The sequence below is a fragment of the Salvia hispanica genome, chromosome 2 (assembly GCF_023119035.1).
Source record: "Salvia hispanica cultivar TCC Black 2014 chromosome 2, UniMelb_Shisp_WGS_1.0, whole genome shotgun sequence".
Taxonomy (NCBI): Eukaryota; Viridiplantae; Streptophyta; class Magnoliopsida; order Lamiales; family Lamiaceae; genus Salvia; species Salvia hispanica.
The window spans coordinates 17,306,924-17,320,577 of NC_062966.1; the positions used below are offsets into that span (position 1 = coordinate 17,306,924).

Below are 13,654 nucleotides of genomic sequence, written 5' to 3' on the forward strand. Positions count from 1 at the left end.
TTTCTGTCCATGAATAAGAGTTATAGTATATACTATTTCCATGCGTCACTCGTTAAAAGTCATATTTCATTTTTACTATAAATATTAAGTAAGCTCCACATTCCACCTTATTCCACTCACTTTTATTATAAGTATGACTATATTTCACTAATTTATTCAAACAACTTTTCTTTATATTCCCTCCGTCTCATAAAAATATGCATTTTTTTCCTTTTTGGTCCGTCCCACAAGAATATGCACTTTTCAACTTTGAATTTTTTTTTTTTCTCTAATGAGGTGGGACTCATTCCCCACTTACAATACTTTATTTACATTTTCTCTCGACCTCTCTCTTACTTTACCAATTTTGCATCAAAACCCGGCATGAACCCAAAATGCATATTCTTTGGTGACGGAAGGAGTATTTATTAAAATCCGTGCCAAAACCAAATAGGACTCTTATTAGGTACTTAGGTACTCACTCCGTCCCAAGATAAACGAAGCATTTCTTTTAGGCACGGGATTTAAGGAATTGATATTTAAAGAGTTAAAGTTAGGGGTGCTTAAACGGTTCTCCGGTTCTCGGTTAACCGGAATCGGAACCGGAACCGAATTTTCCGATTCCGGTTCCGGTACCGGTTCCAACTTTTTAAATAAAACCGGTTCCGGTTCGGAACCGGTCGGTTCCGGTTCCTAACGGGAACCGGATTATAATTCAATTTTATTTTTTTTATAATTTAATATACTAATAAATCTAATTTAATTGAATTAATTTTGAATTATAATAAAATAATTTGAAACATTGAGTGATTTTTAGATTTAAAAAGTGTTAGATTTGCGAGCTCTGTTTCTGAAGTATTTAAAATGTTTAAACCGTGATACTTTGAATCTACAATTATTTCCCCAATCAATTTTTGATTAAATAAACTACAATAAGTAGGGCATCATAAGTTTGTTTTAAATTTCCAAAAGAACTTATACAATTACAATATCATTTCATATGATAGAAATTTAACTTTATAACAAATATATGTAACAATTCATTTAATATACGATTTTAACATGTTTGTGAATAATTTATTAACTGTTCCGTTATAAACCATAAAAGTCACAACCAGATCAATTAGTAATATTAGAAATTTCCATTGAATTTAGCCAAAAAGGGGAAATGGAATTCAATTTTAAAACTTATTTTTTTAAAAAATTGCTAAAGTTTAGAAGTCCTATTTTTTAATTAAAAAATTGCTAACATAAATTAGTTCGACCTACTACACTTGGCATCACTCTTATCCATATATGAATATTATTGTATTGTTGGTTTGTACTTTTGTGTATTTACTTGATTTTTTATGTATTATTTGTTATATTTCTAGATGTTGGCTTATTATTTTTTTAGTATTGAACTATTTAAAATTATAAATAAATTCGGATTAAAATTACACATCGGTTCCGGTTTGGAACCGGAATCGACCGGTTCCAAACCGGAACCGATCGATTCCGGTTTCGGTTCCGGTTCTAGGATTTATGAAAATTTAAAACCGGTTAACCGGTCGAATAAGCAGGCCTAGTTAAAGTAGATAGAAGAAAGTAATAGAGAAAGAAAAGTATAGAAGTAAAGAGAGAATAAAGTAGGTGGAGAATAAAATAAAAGATGAAAATTTTTGCTAAAAAGAGAAATAACTCACTTATAATGGGACATCCCCAAAAAAAATATGACTAGCTTATCTTGGAACGAAGAGAGCAGTATTTATCATTTCACTTTTATGGTTTCTCCCTTAGACCATTTCCAACCATACACCAAAAATGAGTTTTGGTGTAGAAATCTTCTACAACCTACACCAAACACCCATTTTTGGTGTTTTTTGTGAAACAACACAATATTTGGTAGGACTAACAATTTTTGGCACGACATGAACCCGCACGAAATTAATGGGTATGTGTCAATGCTTATTGGGTTCGTGTCCTTATCGTGTCGACACGATAAGGACACGAAAATTTCGTGTCGTGTTCGTGTTACACGTTAAGTATATATAATATTAATTTTATTTTTATTTATTTTAAAATTTTAAAAATTTAATAATTTAAAATTGAAATTAAAATTTTCATATTAGAAATAATATTAATATATTATAATATTATTATAGTGTTGTTATCGTGTTGTGTCGTATATGTGTTGTTATCGTATCGTGTTGACCCGAAGTGGTTCGTGTCGTTAATGGGTTCGTGTCGTGTTCGTGTCTAAGGGTAGCGGGTCGTGTTCATGTTTGGAGTTTTCTTAACGGGTCGTGTTCGTGTTTGTTGTTATCGTGTCGTGTCGTTATCGTGTCGACACGATAATCGTTATCGTGTCGACACGATAACGACACAACACGCACGATTTACCACCCCTAATATTTGGTGTTACTGCTGAAGTTTTGTCAGGCAAAATCCCAAAAATGGTGTAAATCTTAAATTTGATGTAAATTATTGGATGAATTATTTTTTAGTGTGACGTATATTCAAAAGTGAGTTTGAGTTTGATGTAAATGATTGGAGATGAATTTATAATGAAAACCTATTTTTCTCTCTCTACTTACATGTTCCTTCTTTTTGCTCTCTCTTCAAATAATTTATCTGATATGTATTACTTCATATTAATATCTTATCATACCTGTTTCACAGTTTTCTCTATTTATATTTTTAAAATTTGCAATAAATGAACTATTAACATTAACAATAATAGTAAAAAAATATACATTTAGTAAATTAGTAATGTATATCTTAAAATGACAATATAGACATTTAATATCTTACAAGTATTTAAAAGATTGACTCTAATGATTTATCGTTACTGGTATTTGAAAGTTTATTTCGTTATAATACATAGTAGTATTAAACAAATTACGTTATCAAATTAGTGACTTCAGTTTTATTTTTGCCAAGTCAATTTTAATTCAGTCGGAATGTTAAATGGAGAAATTGTTTACAACGTCATACTTAATTCATAATTTTCCATCCAATTTTTAAGTTTATGAAAGATACTACTATTCAACCAGAGTTAATTATTTTAGCGACAAATACCTCTTATTTTCTTTTTAATAATTGGTACATAATCACTTTTTAAGCAAGCATGATTTGATATTAGAGCTATCACATCAAATCACAATGGTTAGTTGGCAAAATATTTAACGCTTTTCGATAAAAGTGAACCAAATTCAAGGCATGACTTTAAATACTTTAAGTGTAAACTATAAAATTAGCTATGATAAGTCGAACCCTAAACTTTAAGTGTAAACTATGATAAGTCGAACGCTAGAGGCATCCATGTTTCAAAAAATGCATTGTAAGCCTCTATATATGGATATAATATAATTTCAAGTTCTTTTTCATTATTTTAAGTCTTTTATACTGTTTTTCCCTCACTTTTAACCTAAATGTAATTTCAAGGATATTTTAGTCTTTCTCATTTTTATTACTATATACACTATATTTACTTTATATTAAAATATTGTTTTTATTTAATTCGTAAATATTATAAATTTAATTAGATTGATAAATAAAAACACTTATCAATAGTTATGATAAGAATGATTTATACAAATTAACTATTGAAAAGAAGTATAAAATATTTTAGTTAAACTAAAATAAATCCTAATTTCTCAATTAGGTTAATATTAAAATTAAAGAGAAGATATTTAACTAAAATATTAAACATAAATCCTAATATTGAAAAACAATCCATCTTCTAATTTAACTAAAATAAAAACATAAATCATTCTTAAGATAACTATTGATAAGTATTTTAATTTATCAATCTAATTAAATTTATAATATTCATGGATTAAATAAAAATAACATTTTAATATAAAATAAACATAGTACATAATAATAAAAATGAGAAAGACTAAAACATCCTTGGAATTACATTTAGGTTAAAAGTGAGGGGAAAAGGATATAAAAGACTCAAAATAGTGAAAAGAGATCTGAAATGATATTATATCCATACGTAGAGGCTTACAATACGTTTTTTTAAACATAGGTACTTCTAGCGTTCGACTTGTCATACGTAGATACTAATTTTATAGTTCACTCAATAATTAATTAGACGTCTGAACTCACAAAAATTATACAATAACAACACAATACCCACCCTCGATCCCCATCTATTAGTTCTTGTGATTTATTACTACTAGGCAGTTGCATTTTCGTTTTCTCCTGTTGTTAGCTTCTCATTTTCATAATCAAGATTTTTTTATTTTTAATCCCTTGATCTATGAAAAATATACGAAACACATTATCCATTCCATCACAATTACTCTTGTAAAATGTTATGACCTTTAAATGTACAATGTTGAATTTTTTATTCGATAAGTACTAATATAGTAGTAATTCTTATTTAATTGTATATATTTATAAAAATAAATAAATAATTTTAATATTTTATATAGTATTTATTTAATTCTATTTTATCATTCACTATTTTTATAGTATTACAGCTCAATTAGCTAGCTAGTGGTCAAACCAATCCAATCAGTTGAAACAGAAATCGATGGCTTCATCAGAGCGATTAATTTTTAAATATCACCCAACTCCCATTTCTATAATAAAAACTTTATTGTTACTCTTACTATTAATATTAGCATTAATAAAAATATTGGACCTGGAAGCGTCGTCTTGCAATGTTTAAATACATCAAAACTAGAAAAGGATACAATATGATTGCATTTTTTTTAATAATAAAAGCAAAAATAGTAATGCTCTAACAAACATACCATATCCATATCTACTGTACTATTTTCCCACCCCAAAGTAAAATAAAAAAATATTAAACACGTTAAGATATGGAATTATTTAGTATACGAAGGAGAGAGAGAGTCAACACCTTTCATTGATTAAAAAGAAACTAAAACACTTAGCCCTAAGCCAGTAATAATAGCATTTCAAATGTAGCAAAACAACGTTTTCTATATATGCTTCTTTTGAGGGCAGATCCTTCTTCCTTTTTGTGGATTTGTTATTTTCCAGGACCAAGATTCAGATATAAATTAAATGTCGCTTGTGATTCGAGAAGCTCCATTAATATTAATTATCCGAGCAAATACTAAAAAATCAAGGGGTTACTCTTAAATGGAAATTAAATGCAACCCAAAAATCATAAAAACAAATTAGATACTATAAGTATGGAGATTGATCAGGTTATCAACACTATAGTTATATCTATATCTATACATACATAAATTCTTACCGACAATAGTTTTTTCACCAAAGTTAGTTTCTAATATTGGCACTGTGTTATTAAACTACTCCGTACTTATTTTATTAATATTACATTTTTTACTATTAGCTAATAGGAGTACTGTGTAAGTGTAACTATATATCTGGTCATTGAAATTTTTATATCTATCTTAAATTAAAGTTATAAATTTAGTTCCATATGAAATTACGTACAATTCATTTTTCTGAATTCAATTAATTTTATGTAAGATAATAATTCTATACATCCAATACTATGATTAGGGTTATATTAGCTTAATTTAGTGCGGATATGACTATTTTTTTTATTGTTCGGGACGACGCTGAAAGCAAACGGAGGAGGCGAACATGGTAATTTTACGTCCCGATATGAGGAAAATAGTCACACGGAGGACTCCCCCTACTAGATCCGCCACTGTTTGCAACAAAACTATATATTCATAAAAACAACAATACTTATTTGTATTTTGCAGAAGTTCCAATGTAGCCATCCAGTGTCGGCACACTGTCATCCAACCTACTACCAAATAGAAAGCCAATATTTGGTCGAAGATTAAAAATTCACAAAACAGTTAAAATAGTCAACAAACGACCGCCCCCTGTTTTGTTATTCAGTCGCCATCGAATATCTTTTCTCTGCTCCATTCTTTAAGCCTCAGAGTCGATGCACGGCTCACAACACGCCACGTGTCCAATGAGATAATCATGTGGTGGCAAGGTGTCGGTGGCGTTTAGTGAGTCCTACTTCCCTTTTTTAGAAGGGTTGTGGCTAATGACGTACTTACCCCTGATTCGATGATTCCTTTTCTTGCTGATAACTAGACAAGTACCACGACTTTTTAAAATCTGTTTTTTGGGTTGTTTTCCATTTTTCAATTTATTTTCAAAGACATTCCACTTTAGTTGGTAAGCTTGCTTCCATGCGTGTTGTCACATAAATACTGCCAATCAACAACCCACCATTGTTAATCTATATAAAATTAATAAATTAATCACGTAAGTAGCTATATTAATCGTGTAGTAAGTAAAATTGTTACATGACTTTAGTGAGTATTTTTGAATTGGAATTGAAGTCATAAATTCTAGAGGTTGCTTATTTTAGTGGAGTTTATTAAAAATGAATTAATTGACAAACTACCATCCACACTTGCAAGCCAAGTACTTGTTGTGGGAAAAAGGATTGTCTTGATGATATATCTGAATCGAATCGAAGTGAAGCTACTAAATTAGAATAATATAAAGATTTTTTTTGAGTATTCTATGTTTTTGTTTAAATTATGTGTCATTTAATTTGTAGGTAAGTCTAGAATTAGGTTGTGATTATAGTTGTATAGTTCGGTTGATATGACTCGTTATCATATGATTATTCATCTAAGATTAAGTTGTCAGATTATTTTAGCAGGAGGTGAGTGGCTATGACTTATTATCATATGATTATTCATTAATAATTAAGTTGTGAAATTCGATCTCAAGAATAAAATATAATAAAATTATGTAATATAATCTTTCAAAATAACATGCCTATATATACATCTTTTTAATCCACCCATCTACGTATACATCTATGTATAGGGGAGTGATCAATTGCTAACTCATCCCTTAGTTCCTAACTACAACTAATTTAAGACCATAAGATTTTAGAAATCTTGTGGTCTACAATTTGCCATGTGTAATTTCGTTTTTCATTTTTTAATATTAAAAAGATAATAGCAATTATCAAATTTAGGGTTTAGAAATATAATGTCAATACAGTGTAGGAAATACATCAACAAGAAGACATAATAATGTCAACACAATTTCATATTGACATTTTACAAGCATAATATTGACATATTATGTAAGGTGTATTGACATAAATCTGTTCGTAAAAAATATGAAAATTAAAAAAAAATGCAAATTTTTTTCAAATTTTGACATCGGAACATATGCATGTAGTATATCGTTGGAATCCTTATAAAATTATCTTTAATTTGATATATTTTATATGAATTTAAAGTTTTAGGATTTCTTTTAAAAGTTAGTTATAACTAAATTGACATTAATATCCCTATTGATTTTTATTAGAATTAATCCTATAGCCTTATTGACGTTTTTTGTTGATCGTATTGACATTTCGTGGTTGATGATCTAGGCCTTTAATTTGAATATCTAATGGCTATTATTGAGTTGTAGTTAGTAATTAACCATTAAGTTAGCAATATAACACTCCCCTCTATGTATAATACCAAAAGATATATAGTCCGAATTGGGAAATTTCCTTATGTATTAGTACTAAAACGTAATTGATGGCATAAGAGATGATTTATTATTTTGGAGGAGTAATTACGGAGTATTTTATTTTATTGGGAATAATATGCTAATGATTGTTTTGAGGAAACGCAATATTCTTTTTCTTAATCTCAATTCGGGAAATAGAAGAGGCTTGACACAATCAATACATATCTTGATAAAAAGGAATGGCATCATTCAAGTTAAAGGGGGCAGAAGGTACCATGTTCCAGTATTTCATTCAAAAGCTATGATTAGTGATTATATGACGACCACAGTAATTACTGCCCAGCATTTAAAAATATTAAGGCAAAATAAAATTGTGTAAGTTTTCGCCAGAAGTTCAAAAAAAGAATTACCATTCTTATAAATAGAAAATGATTATTTTTATAATTAGAAATCAAAATTTGTCTCAAATAAAAAGTGACATTTCGTGTGATTAAAAATAGATCTTATTTTATTATAAAAAGTATTGTTTAAAAAATGATTCGAGATAGGATGTATTGAATCGAACCAACCTTGATTCAATCGCGCACCCATCAATATGTGCCAAAATTAATAGATATCGATACCAAAACTTGTATTATCTTGACTTTATTCATTTACTCATAATTGAAGCCTTGTAGTTGCAGGCAATGTCACGATCTTAACAATCTTTTAATTTGATAATTGAGTTTAGTAACTGCACAAACAACTTGATTGTAATGTGTAAAGTTTCATGATCTTGATTGTCCAAGCTTGAAGATATGGAGTACTCAAAGAGAGCTTTGAAAATATGTACATTTATATCATCAATATGCAACGATAAAATACTGATAATAATGAAATTATATCGGCTATATAGTAATACAAACATTGACAATGACGGACACATAGTAAACCATCGAGGAACTCGTGTCTTTATCAATTTTTTTTTTTTTTTTTGTAATTTAAGTAACAACATCAAAATTTTAATATTTTCTGCAATTTATTATGCGAAAGTCATAACAAGAATTATATGCAAATTTATGTGTGTACCCATAGGCCATAAGAATAAGAGTGTATCTAATTCGAAAATTTAGATTAATTTACGGTGAACATCTTTTCCCAATATAAAAATATAATAATACGACAAAATATTGAAAATCTAGTAGACGGATTCGTGTAGATTCGCAACCTGCATATACTTTTGCTTGAATTTCACTGCTGCAGTAATTTAGCTCTAAATGGTCCCACCATCTACTCTCTAACTCTCAGCTCTATTATAATCGACATCCATGTCAGAGAAAAAGAAAAAAAATAAAAGAAAAGAAAAAACCGAAAAGAAATGAAAGACAAGAAAAGAAAAAACAGAAAAGAATAAAGAAATCAACAATCATTAGCGCGCTAAGCATGACCTAACAAAACCTACTGCGCATCTTCCCAAAACTTAACTAATTAAGCATCTACCTAAATCCCAATCATTACCCTATTAATTAACATACATATCTTGATCAATTTATTACAAAGATGCTAGATGTTTATTTTATGATTGATATAATATATATTGACGAAATACTTGTACATCTTGTTATTAATTAGTAATTCTCATCTTTCATCTTTTTTATTGAGATACGGACATGGTTTGACTAAAAAACCCCATTGATATGAACAGTGGACTAGGAGTATAGTACTAATATGTTTTCTAAAGTTTACTTGAAAAAATAATTTTTAAGTGAGTTAACTAATTGATAACTACTTTTACATAATAAGTTATATACAATTTAGATTAATAAATAAGACAATGTTAAAAAACTAAAATTTAAAATTAAATTTGATCTAGTAGAGGCTTAAGCCCCTTCATCTCCTCATATGGGTCGGCCAACAATATAAATTGAGCAAAATTATCTCAAATGATAGAGTACATAAGCCTAAAATTTCATATATATAACAATCAATCCAAGTAAATAGTACTAGTCCGTTCGGTTGACATGCCTCATTATCGTATAATTATCCATATAGGTTTAAATTATTGAGATTATTTTAATTAAAAAATAATAACTATAATTAATTATTGATTATGCATCTAAACTTAAATTATAAAAATTTAATCATATGACCAAACACATACTTAACATATTCATCCAAACAGATACTCACATATTCATCCATATAGACTATAACCCTCAAGGTAAGTACATAATGTTATGCATAAATTTCATTATCCAATGCGCATTGAACACATCGGCTTCGAGTTTACATAAGAAACTGGTGAGCTCAATTATAAAAATATTGATGACATTTATTGTTATCAAGCTATATAGGAGTATATGTTTCCCATGACGCCAACTCCACAATAAAAAATGTTGCTGGTTAAACTGTTTGGATTTTATTAAAATATATCTTCAATTTGCATGTCACCCTGTATTCTTGGTGAATTTTTAACGAATAATTGATAATAATAATAATAATAATAATAATAATAATAATAATAATAATAATAATAATAATAATGCCACAATCAAGCTATGATTTTAACGAATTAATTGAAATCCCCAATTCCACTTAGAAAATATTTATGTGTGCCAATATGTGGGTTGGACCTTGTTTAATTTATTCTCTCATTTACATACATGCACATACATTTATTTATTTCATAACTACCGAAACTTCAACTGAGACATATCTTATGATCCTTAATTAATATTTTGTTCTTAGTTTCTTCGAAAGTCATGTTTGTTATGAGCCTATGACTATATTCTGAATATATTTATGAAACTCATTTACCTTTAGCACTAAGATGTGGATTTTGTTATATGCATGCATATACATTTATTAAAATACTACTAGTATTAATTTGTTTTCAAGCGTTTGTCACATTTATTTATCGTTCATGAATAATTTAAACCTCATTTTTGTTGGTCAACTATGCCCTTGCCACGGAAAAAAATATGCATCGTCACAATATCTTATTAATTGTATTAATACATCAAATCAAATCAAGTCCAGACCGATTATGATCGCGACGTTAAACCATAACAAATCCGAGGGGAAAGTTAAATCTTCAATGTGTCTGAGATAATTGGGATAACATTTGCTATGGTGAATATATTTATCGGCATTCTATGTTTTTAAGTATAAACGAAACATAAGAAGATGCTTTAAAGATAGTTTAATCGTTCTATGATTTTATTATTATTACTATTGTTACTATTACTATTACTATTTCAGGTCAACTTATTTCTTCTTGACTTATATATGTGGAATTTAATGGCATGTTACTATGTTAGACACAATTGGGCGTCTCAAATAATGGATCGATGCAACTAACGCCATATGAAAATAGTAACTTAAAACATGCAAACATTTAAAATAGAACGGATTAATAAGCTAAGAAGAATTAGTTGGTTTTCATCAAACGAAGATAATAGACTAATTCATATTAACATAAAAATACGACGCCCAAATGATACTGATATACCTAAATCATTATTGTAACTTTTTAAATAGGGAGTACAAATGTTGTCATGATTGAAGAATTATATGCGAGTTCATTATATAGTAGAGTACTTAGTAGTAGTAATTGTTTATGAGATTTTGGCGGCACACGACTAAGCTACTATGCAGAGATCAAATTTGATAAGTTAATACATAGCCGACCACACCCAATATAAAAGTGCAAATAGATAAAAAAAAAAAATTAACTGAAAGCATATTAAAATAATCTATTATAATAAAATTGATAAATAATAAGTACTTCAATTGACTATTAATCTATTATGGTTAAACTTATTGTATTTTCTTTTAATTTTTACTTTCAGAGGCGTCGGCGGCTTTCGTGGGTCTTGTAATTTCCTCATTTGTTTTTTAAATGTGTAATTTGGTTTTGGTGATTTTATAGAATTTACTGTATATTTATATAATCTGACCTCAATGCTGTTGTGTTCGCTGTCCATACAATTTTTAATATCTTTACGTTTCTCTCTCTTAGCGTCTTCTTTCTCCAGCCTTGCAGAGAGAGAAGCACGCAGTAACCAACTCAATATTCAGTTAATCTTTCCTCGTTAGAGAGTTATGGCATTGTGTTTTTTTTGAGGGATTTTCATCGGAGTTTTTTCAACTTACGGAGACTAGATATTAGCATTTGCAGATTTCACTCTGTAACTGATTCTTTCGAAATTTTTGTGAGAGATCTGATTATTTTTTTATTTCTGTCGGGCGATTCAGCCTCAACCCAACGCAATTAACCACCACTCTCCGCCGATCTTTCCCGAACACTCGAGATTCCCGGTTTGACTTTATAATTTTTTACCTTTTTCCTTTTTTTCCCCATTCGAGCTCAAACTAAATCTTTGTCCCATTTTATTTGGTGATTTCCTCTCACGAATTTGCGGTAACATTCAGACGTTGTGATCGGGTGATGATGAGATTCAGAAGTTTGTGAATTTTTTTTATTTGCGAGGGTTTTTCTTTTCCGAGTCAACCCGTGGATCAAGTCGCAGTTTGTTTTTGATCTGCTGAATTCCAAAAAATTATCGGGATTTCAACCGTAGTTGATAGTATCTGTGATCGAAGATGATGCGGATGAGGACTAAGAATGAAACGCTACCACCCGGCGCGGAGAAAGAGTGGGAGATGAGGCCCGGCGGAATGCTGGTCCAGAAGCGTACCGACGGCGGAGAAGAGAGCCGAGTGCCGCCGCCGCCCACCATTCGAGTCCGCGTCAAATACGGTTCACTTTATCATGAAATCCGCATCAGCTCGCAATCAACCTTCGGTAATTTCCTCAGCGTGATTTGCTTTTATATGTTTCGTTTCAAAAAATTTCATTCTGTTTATGTTACTGAATTTAGGGGAACTGAAGAAGATGCTGTCGGCGCCGACGGGGCTGCACCACCAGGATCAGAAGCTGTTTTACAAGGATAAAGAGAGGAATTCGACTGCGTATCTAGACAGTGCCGGAGTGAAAGACAAGTCTAAATTGGTGTTGGAAGAGGACGCCATTAGCAAGGAGAAACGCTTCCTAGAAATGAGGAAGAATGCTAAAATGGAGAAGGCTGCAAAAACGCTGTCAGATATCAGCTTGGAGGTTGATAGGCTCGCTTCGCAGGTAATTGCAAGCTTCATTCTGTTATTAGTATGAACTATTTATGAAAACTCGTCGTAATTTGGGATTGGCGCAGGTATCTTCTCTTGAAACTGTGATTTCTAAAGGCGGGAAAGTGGTGGATAAGGATTTAGTGAACCTCATTGAGCTCTTGATGAATCAATTGCTCAAATTGGATGGCGTCGTTGCTGACGGCGATGTCAAATCACAGAGGAAAATGCAGGTAGTTTATTCGAATGTGTAGTCTTGTCTGTGTGAGGTGTGGTGTTACAAGGAAGAAGCTGATTCTTGAATCTTGAATTTTATAGGTGAGAAGAATACAGAAGCATGTGGAGAAACTTGATGCGATGAAACTCAAGAACTCGATGCCTGTAAACCAAGTTTCATCGCAGAAGCACTCGAATGGTCCTGATGTGCCTTCTTCACCTGCTCAGCATCAAGCCAGGCATTCCCTGGGGGAGTCTTTGATCGACTGTGATTCACCAAAGCTGCAGGATGAACATCAACCTTCAAGGAGCTCGGGCTCAGGCACTTCTGTGGTGATCACAACACAATGGGAGACTTTTGATTCTACTTCGAATCCATTTTTAGGTGGCCCTTCGACCTCCAGTACAACAGAAAAAGGAAACATTCGTCCAGCTTTCAGTTGGAACTTGCTGTGAGTTGGTAGTAAGATCCAACGCGGATGCTGTGTCTAGTGTGGATTTGTTTGGAAGTATGTTTGGTATCGATTCTCGATTCTTTTCTGTATTTAGAGCTCTTGTCTTCCCATATGTGTTTCTCTTCATCACAAATAAATGGGGATACTTGCATCCACGCTTGATCATCCCCATTGAGTTTGTTTATATTTTGTAATGTTGGTGATATACATCATGTGTCGTGACTACTTGTACTTATAGTTTGCAATTGCATTTCAATGAGTAGTTTTTTTTGCTGATGCAACAGAATCTTATTCGGAGTTGTAAGTTTTGTTTAATACTTTACATATGAGTAGTTAAAAGTAGGTCAACCCTGGTGTGATAATGTTCTTCCCAGTTCCTTGCATTATTGAGAATTAATCATTCGTCTATATAGTATATATACACTTGCTTCCTAAACAACATTAAACAA

The 13,654-nt window shown here is 30.6% G+C and overlaps 1 protein-coding gene across 2 annotated transcripts; it reads left to right on the forward strand.

Moving 5' to 3' along the window:
- The first annotated feature begins 11,383 nt into the window (after window positions 1-11,383).
- Window positions 11,384-13,481, forward strand: LOC125207469 (BAG family molecular chaperone regulator 3-like). Of its 2 annotated transcripts, XM_048106834.1 has the most exons (5): window positions 11,384-11,727; window positions 11,842-12,214; window positions 12,291-12,547; window positions 12,621-12,767; window positions 12,853-13,481. In XM_048106834.1, exons 2-5 carry the CDS (start codon window positions 12,013-12,015, stop codon window positions 13,204-13,206), a joined length of 960 nt encoding a protein of 319 aa, XP_047962791.1. In that variant the 5' UTR covers window positions 11,384-11,727; window positions 11,842-12,012; the 3' UTR covers window positions 13,207-13,481. The 2 variants fall into 2 exon arrangements, with proteins under 2 accessions (XP_047962791.1, XP_047962790.1); XM_048106833.1 differs by having other exon boundaries at window positions 11,384-12,214.
- Window positions 13,482-13,654: the final 173 nt, after the last annotated feature.

Coding starts and splice junctions, on each gene's coding strand:
- LOC125207469 (XM_048106833.1), top strand. CDS start 12,013: ATGATGCGGATGAGGACTAAGAATGAAACGCTACCACCCGGCGCGGAG. Junction 12,548..12,620: donor TTGATAGGCTCGCTTCGCAG/GTAATTGCAAGC, acceptor GGATTGGCGCAG/GTATCTTCTCTTGAAACTGT. Junction 12,768..12,852: donor AATCACAGAGGAAAATGCAG/GTAGTTTATTCG, acceptor TGAATTTTATAG/GTGAGAAGAATACAGAAGCA.